Source organism: Vulpes vulpes, chromosome 5 (genome assembly GCF_048418805.1).
Source record: "Vulpes vulpes isolate BD-2025 chromosome 5, VulVul3, whole genome shotgun sequence".
NCBI lineage: Eukaryota > Metazoa > Chordata > Mammalia > Carnivora > Canidae > Vulpes > Vulpes vulpes.
In genome coordinates this window covers 123,918,904-123,941,341 of record NC_132784.1, presented here as the reverse complement: position 1 = coordinate 123,941,341, position 22,438 = coordinate 123,918,904, and the positions used below count along the sequence as shown (strand labels likewise).

At 38.3% G+C, this 22,438-nt stretch overlaps 1 protein-coding gene across 3 annotated transcripts in view; it reads left to right on the top strand.

Annotated features, from left to right (window-relative positions):
- RELN (reelin) overlaps positions 1-15,013 on the top strand; it is a 478,955-nt gene extending 463,942 nt beyond the window's left edge. The window contains exons 61-66 of one of the 3 annotated variants that reach the window (XM_072759913.1): positions 1,306-1,525; positions 3,547-3,744; positions 4,430-4,528; positions 5,163-5,246; positions 8,889-9,024; positions 13,903-15,013. In XM_072759913.1, the coding sequence (XP_072616014.1) occupies positions 1,306-1,525; positions 3,547-3,744; positions 4,430-4,528; positions 5,163-5,246; positions 8,889-9,018 (731 nt within the window). In that variant the 3' untranslated portion in view covers positions 9,019-9,024; positions 13,903-15,013. The remainder of the gene's footprint in view (positions 1-1,305; positions 1,526-3,546; positions 3,745-4,429; positions 4,529-5,162; positions 5,247-8,888; positions 9,025-13,902) is intronic. The other 2 variants (XM_072759911.1, XM_072759912.1) reach the window with 2 other exon arrangements.
- The last annotated feature ends 7,425 nt before the right edge of the window (positions 15,014-22,438 follow it).

Here is a 22,438-nt window from a genome sequence, read left to right as displayed (position 1 = left end):
TTTTTTGAATGAATTCTTACATTGCCTCATACTTTACTATTTCCACAGTGTCCACAATTTATTCAGCACAGTCATTCAGTACTTATGATGTCCCCATAAGTTAGCTATGGTTAATATAATTATTCCCACTTTACAGGTAAAGAAACTGAGACTCAGGGAACTTAAGTGACTTGCCTAAGATGACACAGCTAGTCAATATCAGAAAGAAGACCGTTACTCGGTTGTTCTTTGCAGTCAACTTTGCTGTCTCTCATAACTGAGAGATTTATCCAAGAGGAGCAGAATTCTACAACTTCCCCCAGGGAGAAGTTTTTACAACGTAAAAATCGACAGATTTGACTTTTGGAGTAGAATATATTTAGATTTCTCAGTTGATGCTATTTCCTGGCCTCCAAATGAAATGAGTGCAATTAATATAGACGGCTGAACATCTCTCCTGCCAGAAATTACTTAACCATCATCCCTTCCTCTGATCTCATTACCTCTAAGACCAGCTGGATCTGTCCATGTGTTAGCTGGAGCATTTGAATATTGGGCAAATGAACACATTAGACGTTTCGCGAGGTGTCCCAGGTGTCTGGAATCTGCCCTCTCCCCTAATACAACAGAACTATAACTTTTGATCTAGAACTATTATAGATGTTTAGAGAAGTTGTGCTGTTCAAATCAAGGGCAAATGCAAACACATACACATTTGCTGATGCTCCGTCTAAAATGCCAGTATTTCAGCTCAGTGGTCTCATCCTGCCAGCCTGTTCACTGTTCATTTATTTATCTCCCCTTGTTATTGCATATCTTATATGCGCTAAGTGTTGTGTTAGGTGCTATAGAATCCAACAATGAATAAAATGCAGACTCTGCTGTCAAGAATCAAGTATACAGCTGGGAGAAGAACAAGAACATGATTTACCCTATATTCTGATATAGATGATGCTAGAGAGAAAGAAATTCTGTGGGCCTCCCATGCCAGGGTGAGAGCTCTCCATGAAGTCCCATCATTGCTAAACATGCAGGCCTAGCCAGATGCTGTGGTATTTAAGCAATAGATTTATGTGAGCCCTAAGCACATTAGCACCTACACACATGGTACAGATTGATTCAAAGATTATGGGATTTTTTTTTCAAGAACGTAAGCCAATAATTTCTAAAATACCAGAGAAACATTTATTTCTGGGAGTCTGCATCTGCTTAGTACGTTGTCATTGTTATAGTAACAAGGATAGATTAAACCTAAAATCAAATACTTGCATCTTTAATGATTCTGCTTCTCCTAGCTAACTTTTGCAATTATTCCCTTCACTCTAGGTGATGATTGCTCTGTTTTCAGTCATGATCTTCCCAGTTATATTAAAGATAATTTTGAGTCAGCAAGAGTCACAGAAGCAAACTGGGAGACCATTCAAGGCGGGGTAATAGGAAGTGGCTGTGGGCAGCTGGCACCCTATGCCCATGGAGACTCCCTCTATTTTAATGGCTGTCAGATAAGGCAGGCGGCCACCAAGCCTCTGGATCTCACTCGAGCAAGGTAACAAAACTCCTGTGTTGTAGTTCAGACCTGGCATTGGTCATGAGACTGGTCACTTTCTGCGGTCTGTTAAATATAACCATGAACTTCATGGCCTGTGTGTCATGAAACAGGGGAGACCTAAATGCTGCTTGAATTTGGTATGAAGAAACATTGTTTGTTTTCATGACTCAGAATTATATTGTGCCTAAATTTATTGTAGAATTACCTTGTTTTTCTTCATGTACACTGGCTGAGTGGTGGTGATATAGGCATAAACCAAGAGAAATGGCCAAATAGAAAAAATCAGCAGCAGATCAAATCAACATGATGTATACCTTAAACCTACACAATGTTTTGTGTCAATTGTGTCTCAATAAAGTTGAAAAAAATTAAAAAATTTAAATTGGCTGTAGATAAATATAGATAATTTAATGTTGACTCTTTGCAAGTGTGTAAATATAAATGTACACATGAAGTAGGTTTGTAGTCAGGCAAACATATACCTATATTTAGCATATGTAGTCACAGTAAACAGAATGGAAGATCAATAGATGGATAAGAACTTTTAAAATTCACATGCTCTAGGAGCTGCTTATTAATGCAGAATAGAGTGGACAGAAACTGTGCAAATAGACCAGGGAACTAAGAGAGAAAAAGGGACCCCAGGAAGGGTCCTTCTGCACCTGCTCTTCGCAGCTCTCCCATCTCATCCAGTGCAAACATGACTTTTTTGCCTGTGTAACTTAAAAAAAAAAACCATATATATATATATGTATATATACATATATATATATTCCAAGACTTTATGAAGGTTGCAAAGTCCTGGACTAAAGTATTCACTGATGAGTGCCAATGTTCAGTAGCTTCAAGTATACTTGACAATTAGATGCTTGGTTAACATAAATGTAGACATTTACTTAAGGCATTTGACTTTGGAAACTATTAGTGATGTATTTTCAGAGGCAGAAAGGCAAGTTTACAGCCTTTTAGTATAATAAACAATGAAAATACAATTAAGTCCTATATGGTAACTATGGAGGTGCCAAAAGCTGTGCTCACCTGTCCTGTTTTTTCCTACCAAAAGGATGGACTTAATCTGGGAACAGCCTGATGTTTTCCTTAACCCCATAGACAGCTAACAACCAGCTGTCGATTAACAATTGCTCACCATGTTGTGCAAGCAAGTTTGTTTTAAGTTAATTTAGGCATTTACAAGTTCTAAGTCTACTGCTTTATTTCACCAGCTTCCATAAATGGGACTGCTCTATTAAGCACTAGGACTCCCATTAGGATAGATTTCATATGTTTAAAAACTGTATCATCTAAGGGCAAGGATGCCCGTGAAGAGCAAGAAGACACTTCAAACAGAATAGCAGACATGGTCCAGAGCCTGCATATCCAACTCCGTTTTCCCTCTGCTCTGATCTCCAAACATCCTCTCCTAAAATAGCCATGATGATTTATCCTTGTGCACATGCTGTTCAGCTTGGAGCTATTTGTTAAAAAAAAAAAAGTATGTAATATAAATACTGTGGTTTTATAGTTTGTCCTATGTCCTCATGCCTGTTTGGCCCATGTTACCTTCCAGAGAACAGAAGGTATATTAGGTGAAACTCTAACAAGACAAGAACACGTGTCCTTGAAAGTCAAGATTGTTTTCTTTGTGTAGAAACTCAGTCTTCAGAGATTATTTCTCATATGTATGAGGTGAAGGTTAATATAAACATATTTTTTAAGGATTTTATTTATTTATAAATGAGAGAGGCAGAGCCATGGCTCCCTGCAGGGAGCCTGATGCAGGACTCGATCTCAGAACCCCAGGATCTCGACCTGAGCTAAATTTGGGCAGAGGCTCAACCAGTGAGCCACCCAGGCATCCCAAATACATTTTTTTGTTAACATGATTTGGTTATAAGACTTCTGTTTCTACTCTCTGACATCAAAAATTATGGACCTTAGGATCAGGAAAGGTAAGGAAAAAACTTAGAAGGTACAATTCTTTTAATAACTACCTAATGCTCATTTCCCTGTATTTTCAGCAAAATCATGTTTGTTTTGCAAATTGGAAGCACGTCGCAGACAGACAGTTGCAACAGTGACGTGAGTGGCCCGCACGCCGTAGACAAGGCGGTGCTGCTGCAGTACAGCGTCAACAACGGGATCACCTGGCACGTCATCGCGCAGCACCAGCCCAAGGACTTCACGCAGGCTCAGAGGGTGTCTTACAACGTCCCCCTGTAAGTGGCCTGAACGGAAAGGCAGGGTGTCACCCGTGCACCCTTAGAATCACAGAGATGGAGCTGGAAGTGTGAGGTTACTGGAGCAACAATGCAAAAGTAGGGGCGGGCAGGAGCACGACTAAGCCAGCTCTCCCAAGTTGTGTGGCAGTGTTCTGTTGGGCCAGGAGTGGGTGCAGGAGGGAACAGACCGGAACAACTCCATGCAGGAGCACTTTGGGCATCTCTCCCTTTCTCTAACCGATATGTCTAGTCCTTAAGAAAAGAACATGTCAAAAAAAAAAAAAAAAGAAAAGAAAAGAACATGTCTAATTTTCTAGATGCACTCATTTGAAAGTTTTCCGAGGATAGGCAACGATTTCACTTGTGTTTAGCATCCTACTCCCAGCTTCTAGCACAGCGCCTGTCACACGGAGGGCACGGTGTGTATGTTGACCGAATGCTGTGCTCTCCAGGTCCTGCTGGAGCGAGGGAAAGCAGGGAGGGAGATGGAAAGGTATGACAAGTCCTTGAGTAGCCAATAAAATGTAATGCTCCTTAGAGAGCACTGTCGCCTAGGCAAATCTGAATTCCATACCTTAAGTTTTGCTGATTGGAATTGTCCTATGCTCTTTGAAGTCTGGAAATCGCATGCCAGAAAGTTTTGTTTTCTAGCACATAACCTCTTTGTCCTTCTGTGACCCAGGGAGGCACGGATGAAAGGAGTTTTATTGCGCTGGTGGCAACCACGCCACAATGGAACAGGTCATGATCAATGGGCTTTGGACCATGTGGAGGTCGTCCTGTGAGTATCTGATACATAGTAGCATCCCCTGTCCATTTCAGGAAGGTTTGAAATTCTTTTGATATGGCATGCTCCTTAATTCAGTAACAACTGTTCTTGATGAGAAGCTCCCATGAGACTTTGCCCTACGCTCTTTGGCAGCTGCAATCTGTAGCTCAAGCCAACCTGAGATAGCAAAGTCCCAAAAGCCATTTAATATGCCTTAGAAAACTTCAATAAGCAAAAGATTTACCTGTGGATTTGACCATGTTAGTTAAATTGGATGAAACGGAAGTCTCAAGGTAAATGGGAAACTGTCTTTGCCACATCCAGGTTGCCTTATAAAATGGCATGACGTCCTTAAAAGAGAACGGATCCCTACTGGCCGGGGTACAGAGTATTTCTAGCTTTAGTACGCCCCGTTACAAACACCTGTCTGAGCCCCAGGTGCCTGAGGCATTCTTTGGTTTAATGACTCGATTGCAACTAGAGCATGGAGTTTGTGGTTTCAGATTCCCCCCAACCAGTCCCAGCACCTAGCAGGTTGAGGGTGTTCCCCCATGGTTTCTCCCATGTAATAAAGTTGGCACCACTCTCACCTCGCCGGGTTGACTGTTCCGCAGAGAGATGACTTGCTTTTTCTCTAACGATCTAGTCCCTGTAGAACTGGAATGCTTATGTCTCGACGGGTTCGGACTGATGGCTCCAAGTGGTTGGCAAGGAGAGGCGAATCTTCTCGGTAGATAGGTTCAAACGTTCATTCTGTTTACCAAATCAAAAATGAAATCAGCCCTTTGGCTGATTTCAGGCATTTTGAAAGCAAACTTAAATGATTAATTGGTAGGAAAACTACCAGATTTGTTTTCTTTCAATCATAGCCATGAGCTGAATTTTTCAGTCTTGAGTTAGCCCTCGTCTTAGTTTTCACTGAGGCACCTGCTTGCATGGCATCCATATCAACCTCCAAATCCAAGAGCAACCTGGTCCCTACACAAGCCCCCACTGTGCGCTCTGCTGCTTTGGACAACTTGCTGGGCTCTGCCCCCACAAGACGAAGTCGAGGTTTAAAATAACAGTCCAAACTATTTGGATCTATATATGAGGCTGATGGTTGTTTACTTAGATATTCATTTCCTTAGAATACACTATTCCAGGTGAATAGAATCACCTGGGCTCTAAAACGAATACATATATGTATATACATAGTAAGGCCAGAGAGAGATGTCGAAATAGACCAAAAACCACCCCTAGAGCCTTTCTGCCCTAAATACTTACCCTTCAGAGCAGCGCTTCCCAGTCTGATTGAACATCAGAATCACTTAGAAGGTTTTGGAAGGAGCATCCCTACAGATGATTTGATTTAAATTGATCTGCAGTGGGACCTGAGTGTCAGTCTTTTTTAAAGGCACCTCAGGTGATTCTAATAAACTGGTTGAGACTCAGATTTAGAGTCGATAAACACTTTTTATCTTTCAAGTGTCTTGCCGAGTCAGTTTACATTAATGGGGCTTCCTGTGCCTGACAAAGCATTACCAACTCCTATGGAAACTTCAAAGCTTGACAGTCCTCAAAAGAAGGCAGCTAATACTGCCCTGGGGTAGACATGATAATTCTTATGTATCATGTGTGCGAGTAGATATTTCTTCTCCTGCCACCCAGCCAAGCAATTTCAGTTAACAATTTTGGATTTCAGAGGCACATCATCACCATAATACTCTGCTCTTTGTTCCCTGTTGACTTGCTGCCTCAGAGACTCTCAGAGCATCAGCAGGAAGCCTTACCATGTAGCTCCCAAGGGACTTTCTGGAATACCTGATGTTGGTATTAATTTTTATAAGCAGCCACCAACATCATGATTTTACTATAAGAATTAAGTTCAGATTATCTGAAGTCTATCATATCAATCATACCTATTGTTTCTGGTGTTTTTCTGGAGAAACAATCTGTATTTTTAAAGACTTCACTTTTATTCCATCTCCAGAATTTTAGTACTTTGAAGAATTTATCACTTACCGGGCACCTGTCTGCTCTTAGTCTGCATTATACTCTCAGACTTTCAGGGCACTAAAACATTTTGAGTGAGAAAAGAGCTTCGCCACACGTGAATAATTTCAGTGAATAATTTAAAAATTTTAGCTTCACACTTATCACCATATAATTTTATTTTTATATATTACACAGATAATTTTTAAAGCAAATGCTAAAAAAATAAATAAAGCAAATGTTATCTAATGACATTAAAATTTTGTTCAAATTAAAGGAGTTATTTGGTTTTCTTTCCTTTTTCTTTTTTTTTTTGAGAAAAATACCAACACAGAGAAATTATATTTTCAGAACTATCTTTTTGATATTTTACTCTTGTCTTAGGATTTAACATTTCTATACCGCTGTACCCTTTTAAAGTACTTCTTTTCAGAAGAGTCAAAAGTTTTAAGGCACTCACTGACTAATATGCCCTTGATAGCTCTACAGAATAATTACTTTAGGTTATTCATTTGATAAGCTTAAAATGAAAAAGTTCCAGAGAATTCAGAAAAATAAAACAATTTTCCAGAGGACCTTTCAACCAAATGAGGCACAAAGAAACTAGCCAGTTATTTCATGATTCACAAATATTACTAATTATAATTTTGCTAGAGTGGATATATATTTAGAAATAGAGATAGAATACTCCCATATATCCCTAATAATTTAAACTATGCTCGAATTCACTATACTTTTATATGATAGCATTTAGCTAGGTAAACTAGTCTGGCTAACTTCTCACGTGTGGATGGGAGAGAAGACTGGGGTGCAAATCTAAAGAGATTCAAGCCCTACCTAACTGATTACTGCAAAGAGGGCTGCTAATATGTTTTTGCAACTAATGGTTGGAAAACCATTACATTTTTTAAAATGTATTTTCTTTTCTAGTGCAGACTGGCCTTAATCTAGCTTTATTACCATAGTTTTGCTTCTGTGCATGTGCACTAAGGACACATGCTAAAAATCCCTAGAAAGAAAAAGTGTGGTCACGCATGGTATCTTGAGTTTAACCTCACTACTGCCCATATTAACTAAGAAGAGAAATGAGTTTGATGAGAACAAATTCAGCACTTTTGAAAATATTTCAGGGTTTAGGACTGCATCCTAAATTGACAACATACATAATAAATGTGTAATTTAATGGTTTAATTCTCAAATAATCCCCATGTGGAAGGATTTGTGTTTCATAAATATGGATGTACAGAATGACAGACCCCACACCATAAAGATAAAAAGCACCATTTAGCATTGAACAAGCAAAGTTGCTTACACTTTATGCTTGTTTGAAAGTGAAATCTTTTCATTCTGGTGATGTTTTTCAATAAAACCTGCCCATGAAAAGCACTTCATGATGATTGGCTCCTGCTATTCTGGCATAAAATAGATGGACTGAATTGACAGATGACTTTTATCCAGCCTCACTAGCTTACCAAAAGGCCTTATTCTATAAAGTCTGAGTGATGTAGCATAACACGGTCACTGACAGTCATGTCAGAAACCTAACTTTCTGAATTCACTTACTAGTATAGAACATTTTTCAGTAAATGTTTATGAACACACTTGGGCAGACCCCTCACAAGATCCATGCTGGTGGGGTTCTTCTTAGGATAAAAGAAAATTATTGGTCTTAATCTTTTTTGGTGGGCACTCACCCTTCTATCCTAAGAATCTCCCTCACCCAACTATGCATTTCATTCACACATCACATTTTTTTGTGTACGTGTCTAAGTCACAACCTGTCATGTGTATAATGAAGTGGGCCAATTTTTGCATGTGTACCTTGAAAGCAAATTGCTCAGTAAAGAGCCTTTGTGAATTGATTTACTTAAAAGTGAATTATTACCACATTTAATGAGAGAATGAAAACCAATATGTTGCCAACTATGGTCTTAAATGCATTTATCAGATTTTAATAATATGAGTACCATCATGACCATCCCCTCATGCTATTCATTATCAAAATACTGTCATTTTTGGCACAAATGATTTATGGAAATGAGCATAGTACATTTGTTGCAAAGCATATTTATCCTTTATTAATTTGACTGTATTACCTGATGTAGAGGACTTCTGTATTTTTTAAAGCCCATTCTTTAATATACTCAGAAATAAGTATTTTCTAAAACATAAACAATTTAAAAAACAGATAGTAAAATTAATGTTAGTTATTAATGACTATTTTCATATTTATACTTTACATGCAACATTTATGCCAAATGTAGTACTAAGCTACATGTACCTTGACATATGGTTATGAGCAAATATTGCATGTTGCATTACATTAAAAAGTTAAATATATGTATATATTAGGTATAGAAGAATAAGAAATAACATCTTTAATTTTTATTTTCAAAAGAGATGAAAAATCCTATATTGCATCTAAACCTGATCAGACTTTTATGACTAATCACAGTGCTGCATGCATTGAAAGGCATTTTTTAACTTGTGTTATATTTCATTATTTGCTGTCATTGGTTTTCCACTAGAGTAAGGTAAGTCCTCTTACTAATTCTGGGTAACTGTTGACTAATAGTCTCATCAGTGTTACCTACGTTAACAGAAATGTTGTCAAAGACATTTGCAATTGAAAAAGAAATCTGTAAAAACAAAGTTATGTATGATAATGAGACATACCAGGACATTTGAAACCTATGTCATGTAAACTCAGAGTTCAGCAACACTGTGGTGATTCTCTAATGTATATGCAATATTGGGTACAACAACATAGAGAGAATGCTAATCAGCATTGCTTCATTAGGTAGCAAATTTGGCTCTGTGCCTGGGACTGTATTAGGTGCTTTTGAAGTGTTCATAGTTCAAAAGCTTGTTTGTAAGCGGAAGTTAAAACTAGAAATGTGTGCAAAAGACCTAGGGGCTCTGACTAAATGGAATATCTTTCAAAAGATCTCTTGTGCTGGAGATGCGTGAGGGTAACTTGCCTTTTTTATTCTATTCTAAGTTAATAAGTGAATTGGCAGAGCTTGGTGCACTTATTCATAATATTTGTGAGTTCTAGATTGTATCCTTACGTAAGATTTGCCTTCTTTAATATATAGTTGCATTTGTCCTCTAATGGAGATACTTTAAGACTTAGGAAAGAAGTTAAAATTATTATCATTTATTAATCACTTGCATATTATGCTGGAAGTTTTCATTTAATCCACAAAACCCCCTGAGGTACATGTTACCAAATATTATTCTCCTTCCCACTTAGCAGAGAAAATAAGTATCAAATCTTCAATATTTGTGAAATATATGAGCCTACACTTATTTCTGTGTAGCCTTCCTGAAAATGCATGGTCTTAAAAGTAAAATATCTAGCATCCTCTATGCAGGGGAGTTTCATTGATTAGTTGAACAGCAGCTTCTCATCGTATACTCACCAATATTTCTCCGGAAGATGCATCAGTCTGCTGAATTCTTATTTCTTCTTATGAGGTGTTATTTATTGTATCATATGTTTTGGTAATATATAAATTATGGATCAGTAAAAATACCTACATTTCTATGAGCTCAAATTACTTCTACCAAGTCTCTATCTTCCGTTAGAAGAATTTCCATTAGAATCCATTAAAAAATCAATTGAATTTTTTCTGTAATAATTAATGAGCTAAGACAGTGGCTCCAGTGAGGAGTGACAATTCAAAAAAGCACAGTCGGTCTTGAAAATTCTTGCAATATCCGCATTTCCTATACAGATACAGAGAAATATCTTATATCTCCATATCATCTAAGTCCCTAAACTCACTCAGCGTTAGTGGACATTTAAGTCAGCATTTCCAAGAACCACTGATGTTCATTCTGCCTTCTTTTAATGACTTACAAGAGGAGAATTTTAAAATGGACCAAGTTCTGTGCACAGCCAGAGCAAATGGATAGGTCAGATAGTGTAGCTGATATGTCCTGGGATGAGCATTACCTACCTTCATTGGACTTATAATTTTAAAAAATTACTTTCCCTGTAATTACAGTGGAGAAACACATCTTAATTCCATCTATTATTATTTTGGTTATAAGTTCATCTATAGCTATATATATACATGTATCAGAAACAAGAACAGACTCCAAAATATAAGTAAACATGAGATCTTTCAACTTAAGATTGCCCAATCCTGTAAGTTAGACATTTTAGAAGCCACAAATAACTGTTCAATGACCACATCAGTTTATTAAATTGTCCAAGAGGCAGACACCATTTTAGTATCGCTTCCCATACTGCTTGATTTTAAAAAGCTTATGAACTGGAAAAACCTGCTTTGTTAGATTCTGACCTAACAGGCTCCAGAAATATTTATATTTTACATATGAAATTACTAGTTAGTTTCAAGGATGCTTTGAAAAGGTGGCCATTTTTAATGTGACTAGATAAACATCTATAGCAAACATGATTTTTGGATCAACATTCTCAGGGATCCAAAGATATGCTGCTGATTTATAAATGTATTCAAAATTAAAGGGTATCCAATGAATCAAAATGCCTTCCAAATGACATGTAAGCTTCCATGCTGGACTGACTGTCATGGTATTAAAGATCTGCAATCTGTTAATATTTATTTTCTTATATATAAAGATGGAGAATAATGAGTAAATAGTTCTATAGAGAAGTTGCTTTAAAGCCATTAAACATGCACATCAATTTTTGTTAAAAATTGAATGTTCCTTTGTTCTCATATATTGAGATCACTTTTGTGTCAATCTAGGTTGCACTGGGATAACTAAATATCTTGGGTGTTCTGAGGTGGTTTTTTTTTTCCTGTCAAATATTTTAACTATTTTCAATTCTCTTTGAGTACCTTATATCTTTAAAGATGTTTTCAACAGAATAATTTTCGTTGCTTTAACCTTGCAATTATTCTTTATAGTTAAAGAGTAATGATTTACAACAGGAATCCAATCAGTAAGTCACCAAAAGGTCAACAAACTTGCCTTGACCACCCACGGGTGAGGCAGGAGGCTCAGTGCTGTGGTATGGGGGTGGGGGGATGGGGAAAGGCCACTCCACCAACAGAACGCAATTCATCTCCATTCAAAGCAGAAAATGAGCACAATGAGGATTCAAAGTACCCGGGAAATCGCTTCAGCGAGCAATAAATAAAATGTGATACTTGGGGGAAAAAGGTAGACATTGAAGAAATGATATTGGTCAAGTGAGATAGGTGGAAGAGGTTCAGGGTGAGTTTGAATAGAGCGGTCTACATGGGAATGTAGTGGAAGAAAGTCCTTGACAGAATAAGATTAAATGCAGAGAGGACTCAAAGTGTATGGCTAAATTGGCTTAGATGTGGCTTCATGGACAAGAGGATTGATTGTATTAAAAGGTAAAGCCAGCATTTGAGGGAAAGTTTACTGGGACTGGAGTGCCAGACACACTATATGTATGTGGGAAGATAGACACACATGTACATGCCATGTATGGGATCTCATGGTTTCTCTTTAGGGGTGTTTTTATTCATAAGGAGAGAGAATGAGGAGGCTAGTTTAGAGGGCCACTGTAATAACCCAAGGAAAGGGCTACAAGGTGATCTGCCATGCTGCGAGGGAGATGGCTAGTGCCAGGCCCTGTATTTTGTGACCAAAGAGGTAGATTCTTTCTCCTGACACTTGATTAGTTCACGGTAATTAGATCCAGACTAAAAGGTCATTGCCCTTTTTTTGTAATTGGACTTTACATAGGCAGCAATTAGTATTTACATCAAATAATAAGTCATGGATAAATTCATTTCATCCTTCAACTATGAAATTGGAACTGAGAACTTTGATGCTGTATGTAACACTGTCACATCAGGGGAAGAAGGAGGGCTAGTGAAGCTACTGAAGATAAACCTAATTGTTTGGTGTTTTTCTCTACAGTGTCTTCAGAGTGTACTCTACCTTCCATTCTGTAGTTTCTAGTCTTTTCATAAAATAGAAACCACCTAGAGTAGAAAGTTATTAGCACTTCATTTTATTTTATAAAATATATTTCAATGTGAGTCTTTTTATCAGGTTTCAGTATAGATGCTGTTGCTTTTTGACAAAGCATATCTGATGACATTCACTTTATGTATTTGCCTTTGAGACATTTTATTATAAATTTTCTTTTCTAATGATCAGACAACTATAAGACCCTCATTTTAAAGGTTTTTGTGTGTTATAAATGTTAGTATAACGTGCTTAAATATAATACCTAATATACTAGGTAAAATAGTACCATTTTACAACTTGCCTAGTATATTGATCATAACTCAGAATATGCTGCTCAGTGCAAAATTACCCATTCCCTCCTCTTTACCCTGACTCCAGTTCATGTCATATTGACCTTCATGATGAAATCACATCACATGACATCATCCCACTCCAGATACATTTTATGTTTCCATGAAATTAAGGAGGAAAAATATTTCGTGTCTAAACAGCGTTTATGAGACTCAGTGAATTTGAAAAATATTGATAGGCTCATACTTATAAACCACATTTTGATGCCATATATAGATATGTTGTCACTCGGGCATCAGTGTGTGAAAGCAGTATGATTCTTTTCAGTGATGTTATAGCTAGTGATCCTTTTTAAAGCATGTTTTCCATACCAAAACCTTTAACAGCTATCTCTATCAATATTATGCAACTTCCTACAGACTCTGAAAATCTATTTTCAGTACTTTTATCAGCTTCACATATAGTATGTATGTATACATATGTATGTACATATGTGGAGGAAATATATACAACATGCACACAATTATACAATTAATTACATCTTCTTAGTATTTTGTGATAATTTCTCCAGTGGAGTGTCTTTTCCATGAGACCGTGTTTATAGGCCCCAGATGCTTACTGTTTGTAGAAGGCCATGAGAAAAACTTACTTTATTTTGCCCAAGTCTGATGAAACAGGAAGGGCAGCCTGGTTCAGCTAACAACTTTGTTTTTGCCTTTTAAGCTTTAAATGAGAATGTTTGCTAAAGGAATCAAATGATGTTTCCTACTTGTTAGAGATGTGTCTAAATAAGGTAATGGGTATAGCACACACTTCCTCTCAAATGAAATCCACCCAAGTAAATGTAAAAGTTCAAGAATATAATTCAAAGAGCCGAAATAATTCCCATCTACTTCCACTGTGGATCAAGAGAACTTACCTTTTTTTTTTTTTCTGGTTGGAGATCACTACTGAAAAGAAGGGGATTTCCTCAAGGCCAAAGGCAGTGAAGACAGGTGTCAACCTTGAGTTATTCTGTCCTGGGGTAGCAATGTTAGCATGACCTATTAACCATGAAAATTTTCCAGTAACTATCAGGGTAACTTAGAATGTAGACTAGATTGCACTTTCAATGATGGGACTTACATGCTCTTTCTCCTTTGCCTCCCCACCTCTATCCTTTCTGATCCCAACAGCACTCGCAAACAAAATTACATGATGAATTTTTCACGACAACATGGGCTCAGGCACTTCTACAACAGAAGACGAAGGTCACTTAGACGATACCCCTGAAGAATCAAAACTTTTATTTTTCTTTCCAACATGTGATGTGTTGCTTCCCGTTCTTTTAAATCGCGCACTGCATCTGGTATCAGGAAAATTCTATGAAGGACTTGGTGACTAACTGGAAGCCCTTCTCAAGACCGAGTGTATACCACTTTCCCACACTGTGAACTAATGACAAGTGACTTATTTTCTCATAAGTAAATGTCTTCATGTTGCTGTGTCCGTGAAAATTGTGATCTGTTGTAATATCAGTTACAGTGGCAGTATGGAAAATAAGAAATAGTTTAACAGAAAAAAAAGTTTAAGCACAAAAATTAAAGAGATTTTATGTTTAAAATGGCATTTAGTACAGAATTTCACCTTCTTGGTCACAAAGCTATTTAAGTGGACTGTATTTCAGATCTGTATCATGTTTTATATGATTAAATTATCATTGTTTGTTCTTTTATGTATTCTCTTCTACAGTATAATACATTGACACTGTATTTACTTGTTTTGTTGCAATATTTTGCTGCTGAATTTCGGGCTACTTCTATTCTGCAGAAAATTCATCGAGATACCTACTCAAGAAGATAGTTGTAAAGATATTGTATCTCCTTTAATATACTCCTTAAAATGTATGTTGGTTTAGCGTTGTTTTGTGGATAAGAAAAATGCTTGACCTTGAAATATTTTCTACTTAAAAATTGTGGATGAAAACCCTATCTCCCACAAAGTTCCCATCTCCTTGTCTAAGGGTTTTTTAAAGTGTTCTGTGGCTGATTTACTAACAGTAACTGCCATTTCGTGTCTGTGGTAACAGAGTGATTTGTAAAACAGTGGATGTTCTCATTGTGTTCTCTTCGTGGACTGTTTTTCCTGTGGGTCATACTCATTCCTTCTGAAGAAGTTGTGCCAACACCAGCAACAGTATAATGGCCCTGTAGCCCTGAACTCTTCTTTAACCTAACCGAAAGGTTGTACTCTAGGGTGAACCAAGCTAAAAGCCCATGCTTAAATAAAAATTATGTCCATAAGCCATTTGAGACTCATTTGTCTTTATTCATTTTTAATTAAATCTTGTGTAGGATTTGTAAGCCCAATCGGTTTGGGAAAGGAAGGTGTCAAATATATTCACTGTGTTGTTTCGTCATTGTTAATAACAATTATGAAGCCACACTCTCAATGTAGCTATGTTTCTCTCGTTCAGCTTTTTCTATTAATCACTCTGTAATTACACCAAGAAAAGTCAATAAAGAATTCTGAAAATTATTGAATTCCTGAGAATTTCGTTAGCTGCTAACATAATGCCTGCCTCATAGTAAGAACGCATGCATTCATTCAGCAAGTATTTGTTGATTGCTTGCTATGTGACAGGCACTGTGTTACGTGTTGACAATAAAAATGGCAATTGAGGCATTTTTCCCTGCTTCTAATGTCTAAAAAATAAAAAGTATATCAATACTGTTGAATGTGTGATTTCCCAGAGGATAAAAAAAATCTGCATAATAGAATAATAGAAGGCAGTAGTAATTCTCATTGAACAGGAAAAGGATATAGGATGATCCCTCTGAGAAATTGAGCTAAAATGTATTTTGAGTTAGTATCAAATCCATTGTGAATCATTGCTTTGGAGATAGAAGGCCTTCTTTTGTCTGCCTAATTTAACATATTATATATTTTATAATTAATTGCAGTACTTGGCCCACAAATGTTTGTAACCATTGTATCTTAATTGTTGATTCTCTTTTCTTGGTTCACAAATTGTCTGCTGCTGGTTTACCATTTGATGGCATATTTGGTTCATTTTCTAGTTGGTCGAAAGGGTTGAATTTTTCTCAAAGCCTGTCTTTCCAAGTCTAGGGTGTGTCCCATAGAGCTACCAGGCGACTAGGGCTAAGATATTTTATAGTGTTACCCTTCACCTGTCTTCCTACCATCAGAACAGGGTTGAACTCCCTACCAGTCCATCTCAAAGTTTTAATTTTTTTTAATTTATGATAGCCACAGAGATAGAGAGAGAGAGAGAGAGGCAGAGACATAGGCAGAGGGAGAAGCAGGCTCCATGCACCAGGAGCCCGACGTGGGATTCGATCCTGGGTCTCCAGGATCGCGCCCTGGGCCAAAGGCAGGCGCCAAACCGCTGGGCCACCCAGGGATCCCCTCTCAAAGTTTTAATAGTGTAAGTGGGGACTTACATGTAATTGGCTTATTTAATTTGAAAATGTAGGCAGTTAGAGTAGGACTTGAAGCATGCTTAACTAATATTGGAAGCTATAGCAATGGGAATAAAACAGGAAGAAATAAGAGATACAAGACTTTAAAAAGAGGAGATAAAACTCTCCTTAGATGCAGTTGATAAACGTATCTTCATCAGAAGCCCAAGGAACTCTGAAGATAAAAGCATGGAAATTAATAAGTTGAAGTTGCTAGAAACAAGATCAGTATATAAAAATGAACAGCATTTCTAAACATAATGTATAATCAAATAGAAAAAAAATAATAAACCACCAATGGAGGAAAAAAAATAAAGGAAATAGACTAAGTCCCAATATCCAAATTAAACAATGATTAGAAAATTTTATTTTATTTTTTTTTTAATTTTTATTTATTTATGATAGGCACACAGCGAGAGAGAGAGGCAGAGACATAGGCAGAGGGAGAAGCAGGCTCCATGCACCGGGAGCCCGATGTGGGATTCGATCCCGGGTCTCCAGGATCGCGCCCTGGGCCAAAGGCAGGCGCTAAACCGCTGCACCACCCAGGGATCCCCAATGATTAGAAAATTTTAAATGATATAAAACCATAAAAGGACAAAGAAACTATAGGGTGGAGACAAACATAAATGATGCCAACAAAATTTTGGAAAATGGAAAGTGTGAATGGACCAGCAGTAACTAATCATACTGTAAGAAGCTAACACTCAACTGTCTACAGAGAAGGGAGTTACATCACAGAACACAGACGATGTAGAAACTGGAGAGAAAACTGCTTCTGGAAGCAAGGAATAGGCAAGAGGATAAAAATAAGGGTAGTGGTTAAAATTCTGAATAAGGAACGATTTCTTTCATCCCAACATCAACAGGAAACTATCTTTCCCATCCTGGCAAGGGACAGGTTTATTTTTTGGATATCTTGAATCAGAGAGGTTGAAAAAGATGTAGAGATTTCAGGAAGTAGGATAAGTCTAGTATTTTTTTTAAGGTATTAAGCAAAAGCCTAGCAGTTGAAGGGCAAGACCTTCTCTCCCTCACCACACAACCCTTTCATCCTTCAACTCCCCGAATCCTGGAATCGGGCCTCTATCATCCAGACAGAACACTGAAGGATTCTTCTCTTGAAAAAAGACATATGGACTGAATTTTGAGGAATTCCGTAATGAACCAGCCAGATCAGCTTGCTCACACAATTAGCTCCCATCAGCCTTTCTTACTCATAGTAGCTTTGATTGTCAGAAGCGGAGAAAGGATGGCCTAGTCAACAAGTGGTACTAAGACAATTTGTTTTTCAAGTGAAAAAACAAAACTAGATCCCTAGACATATCATTACACAAAAATAAACCCCCTTAAGGCACCTGGGTAGCACAGTGGTTGAGCACCTGCCTTTGGCTCAGGTCATGATCCTGGGGTCCTGGGATCGAGTCCCACGTCGGGCTCCCCGCAGGGAGCCTGCTTCTCCCTCTGCCTGTGTCTCTGCCTCTCTCTGTGTGTCTCTCATGAATAAATAAATAAGATCTTTAAAAAAAATAAACCCCAGTTAAATTAAAGACATAAATGGCAGAAGTGAAACTTTACAACTTTTAGAAGAGAATATCATGTGGGATCATGAGAAGAATGGATTTTCTTAAACATGGCATAAAACAGACAAACCATAAGAAAAGATTATAGGGTAATTGGTCTGTAGTTTGGATTCATTTGTCGAGCTTCTGCATAACAAGAGACCACAAAGTTGAAAAACCAGCCACTGAAGAGGAGAAGATAAAGCCACAATATGCAATCAATAAAGGACTGGACTCTAGAAAATATAAAGAACTCACACAAATAGATAATGGAAGGTAATGACATAATTTGGGGGGCACCCATCTGGCTCAGTTGGTGGAGCATGCACCCCTGAACTCAAGGTTGTGAGTTAAGCCCCACGCTGGGCATAGAGATTACTTTAAAAAAATGATAAAATCTTTTTTTTTAAAGGTAATAATGTAATTTTCTTTAAATCACAAAGAATAGGAATGAAAATTCACTGAAGGAAAAAAACTGAAATGGCAAAAGATTAAGGTGTTCAATCTCACTAACAACCGTGGAAACATCATTTAAAACAACAATGATGCCATAACCTAACCAAGGAGGCAAAATCAACCCAAACATAGTGGTGCTGGAAGGAACTCTCATACCTTGCTGGTTTACATTGGTACAACCTTGTTTTTAAAATGTAGGTTTTAGGGATCCCTGGGTGGCGTAGCGGTTTAGCGCCTGCCTTTGGCCCAGGGCGTGATCCTGAATCCCATGTCGGGTTTCCGGTGCATGGAGCCTGCTTTTCCCTCTGCCTATATCTCTGCCTCTCTCTCTCTCTGACTATCATAAATAAATAAAAATAAATAAAATGTAGGTTTTATTATTTTCCACGTCTGGTGAGACCAGCAGGTCAGGATACAATTGCCATTGAAAAGATAGCTTGTTTCACACAGTTCCCAAGAGGAGGGGGCATGCGGGACCACACAGTGGTCACGGGGCATCACTAGGGTCGGCAAAGAGGCAGAAAGGATGAGGGGAAAGCATGGGCTTGAGCCTCTATTGTGTCTCCCTGGGAGAGGAAAGCAAGGCAAGGTAAGCACACTCACAATTGGCTACTTAGAATCACTTCTGCAGGCTCTGGGGGTTAGGGACTGTTTCTAAGGCCCTGGGATGATTAGGGCAGAGGAATATTGCCTCCTGAAACTTAAGAGCTAGCAGAAGGAAGCATTTCAAGGAAGGGCAGTCCATTGGTTCATTGGCATGTGAAAGGGGTAATCCTTGGAGAGTTGTTTGCTAGCCCTTGGAAGGGCAGTCTCAGTAAGGCTGCAGATATGAGGGCATCAAGAATATAGAAAATAAGGGGGCACTAGGTGGGCTCAGTCAGTAGAGCATGTGACTCTTGATCTCCGGTTGTAAGTTCGAGCCCTACATTGGGTGTTGGGATTACTTAAAAAAAAAAAAAATATATATATATATATATATATATATATATATATATATATATATATACATTTAAAAAGAGAAGAAGAAAATATAGCTAATACAAATCTCTGTAGAGAGCAGTGTGATATCAGTAACACTGAATATGTTACGATATCAGTGAGGTTGAACGTACATGCAGCATAATGCAGCTACTTCTAGATATTTATCACAGGAAAACTCTCACATGTATACACAGAGAGATGTATGCAAGAATGTTTGCAGCAGCATTGCTTGTTATTGCAAATAATCAAAAGCCAAGTGCCCATCAACAAGAAAATGGATAAATTGTGGTTTATTTATATAATACTTTATGGTGTTAAAGTGAACATGCCCATTAACAATAACAACAAAACAAGCTGCAGAATTATATAGCACGATGCCATTTATCCGATTTTTCAACTTTGCAAACAAATATAGTTGACCCGTGAACAACATGGGTTTGAACTGCATGGGTCCACTGACGTGTAGATTTTTTTGGGTAAATACAGTACGTTACTGTATTTTCTCCTCCTTATGATGATCTTAATAACATGTTCTTCTCTCTGGCTTACTTTATTATAAAAATACAATATATAAGATCTAAAACATACAAAACATGTGTTAATCGATTGGTTATGTTATGGGTAAGGCAGTAACAGTAGGCTAGTAGTAGTTAAGTTTGGGGGGGGGCCAAAAGTTATATTCAGATTTTCAGCTCCACTGGGGTTGATACCCCCCACCCCCATGTTGTTCAAGGGTCAACTGTACTACTTGCTGCTTACGAAATACACGCATACGCAGCAAAAATGCAAGAGCATGTGTGGGAATAGTAAATACAAATTCATGACAGTGGTTTCCCCAGGCAGGGGAATAAGATCAGAGAGGGGCATGTGGAAGACATTAACTCTATCTAAAATGTTTTCTTTCTTTTTTTAAAAGTCAGAATAAGATACAGCAAAATATTCAGCTGTGAAAGAGTTGTGTGCATACAAAAGTATTTTTTGTCTTATTCTCCATTTTCATGGGAAGACCTGAGTGTTACAGCAAGAACAGTAAAGAATCAATAGGGTTTGTCAGGCAGATTCACTGGGGAGACCTATTCTAGGAATGAGCAATGTGTGCAGGAAATACAAAGGTAGAAACGAGCCTGGATCCTTTGGGGGGGGGGGTTCTCAGCTCTCTTGAATTTGTGGAGGGGGCAAATGGGGAGCAACCCAGAGAGAGTGCGGGAGGCTAGTGCTTGGTGGGGGGGCGGGGGGAGAGCCGGGAGCCAGGGAAGGGAAGCAATTTCTCACCAACGAACTTCAGCTTTAATTCGAAGGCACCAGGAAGCTGCTGGGGGGCTTTGGGCACATGACCTTTGGATAAATCCATCCTGACCAGGGGATGGAGAGCGGTCGGAGTCAGTTGACAAAGGAAGCTGGGACACTAGAATTCATGGGTAGATCTGGGACAACAGCTGAGGTCTAATTTTAAATCATCTGAAAAGAACTGTACTAAGGATTCACGCTTCTCCAGAGTAACTACCTCACCTACAAAATACAGTAGTGAATGCAAAAGCAACCATGAGTTTATTTATCGTGCAGAGAAAGAATTATTAAAATTCGGAAAATTCAGAAAAGACTTCCAGTTCAGAGGTGTGAGGGCTTTGTCATCTTACTGCATCTCCCATTTAGTCCTTTGGGTACTTATTAGGAATGAATTTTTACAGTTTTTTTTTTTAATGCAACCTGATGGAGATTGATGCTCTCTCTATAGACACGGAGAGCACGCAGTGGTGGGGAAGTCGGCCACTGCCTGGGGGCCTCATTAAGCGATCTCGGGGTCTGCACCCACTGTCTAGAAATCATATCGGTGCAGCAGAGAAAGGGGAAGCTGCGACTGAAAACATAACTTTTTTATGGAAAGAGTACTAGAAGAATAATATATGGATATATGTGTGAATAATAAAAAGGCACAGAACTGTGTGCAGGAAATACTGCCTCGTAATAGGGCCAGTAAACTAACTTAGGTGGAAGTTAGCACCGGATGGACGTTACCATCAGGGAAAGCAGACATATCGTGGTAAGTCACACAACAAATTCTGTTCAGAAAGAAAAGAAAAGCTTCAAGAGCCAAAAGAAGGAGTGCTTCAGTGGTGAAATTTCAGGTTATTTGTTCAGGTGACCGAGGTCGATGTTTTGGCAAAAATGCCGTTAAAGTCTTCCACTCTGATGGAGTGGACAGCCTGTAAGCCCGGACCTACAGTCCAGTCCGCTGGACCCATTCCAAACCCTTAGTTCATACAAACACTTGCTTTTTGATACTTTAAGTACCTCCAGTGGAGTAGCTTCCCTCCCTTGCCTCTTATAATCAAGAGCCTTTATGATCAAGAAAATGAACCTGATCCTCAAGTAAAGAGATGTTCAAGCACCGTGTAAGCCAGAAATAGACAATTAAAAAATTTTTTTGGAAATTAAAATTAAAATTAAAAAACAGAAAGAAATAGACAATTATATCAATACATTATCTCTAATCCTTGGAGGTCACTTTCTTCTCAAGTCCTTATTACCTCCATGCTGCTAGTGACCTGGGCAGGGCTAGGTTTTATGGGCCTGAAGCTTATACAATTTGACGTACCTCTGTTTAAGAGAAGGAACTCAAGGGGCACCTGGGTGGCTCAGTGGGGTCAGCATCTGCCTTCGGCTCAGGTTATGATCTCAGGGTCCTGGGATCGAGCCCCACATCAGGCTCCCCACTCAGCGAGGAGTCTGCTTCTCCCTCAGCCTCTCCCTCTGTGCTCTCTCTCTTGTTCTCAAATAAACAATCCTAAAGAAAGAACTCAAAGTTATAAATGCAAAATTAGGTACCATTATATCTATATATTTATTTAGAAAAGGAAAATGAATCACAACACAGTCCAAATGTACACAGTTTTGAAAGCTGAGAAACATCATAGACATTATCTGGAACTGCCAGACTTCAGTTAGACGGGTCAGAAACACCAATCTGTCATCCAATACAGTAAGATACAGAAACCAGGCACCTTCACACAGAAATGAACTATCGATATGAAGAGCTAATAACTAAAATGCTTCTAAATTTGACAAAATCTATCAATCTGTAGATCCAAAAGGCACAGCAAACTTTAAGCAGGGTAAGGGCAAAGAAAAGCGCTCTGCGGCATATCATACATAATTAAGTGGATAAAAACTGCTAGTATGGGGCGCCTCTGAGGCTCAGCTGCTCAAGCATCTGCCTTGGGCTCACGTCATGATCCTGTGGTCCTGGGATC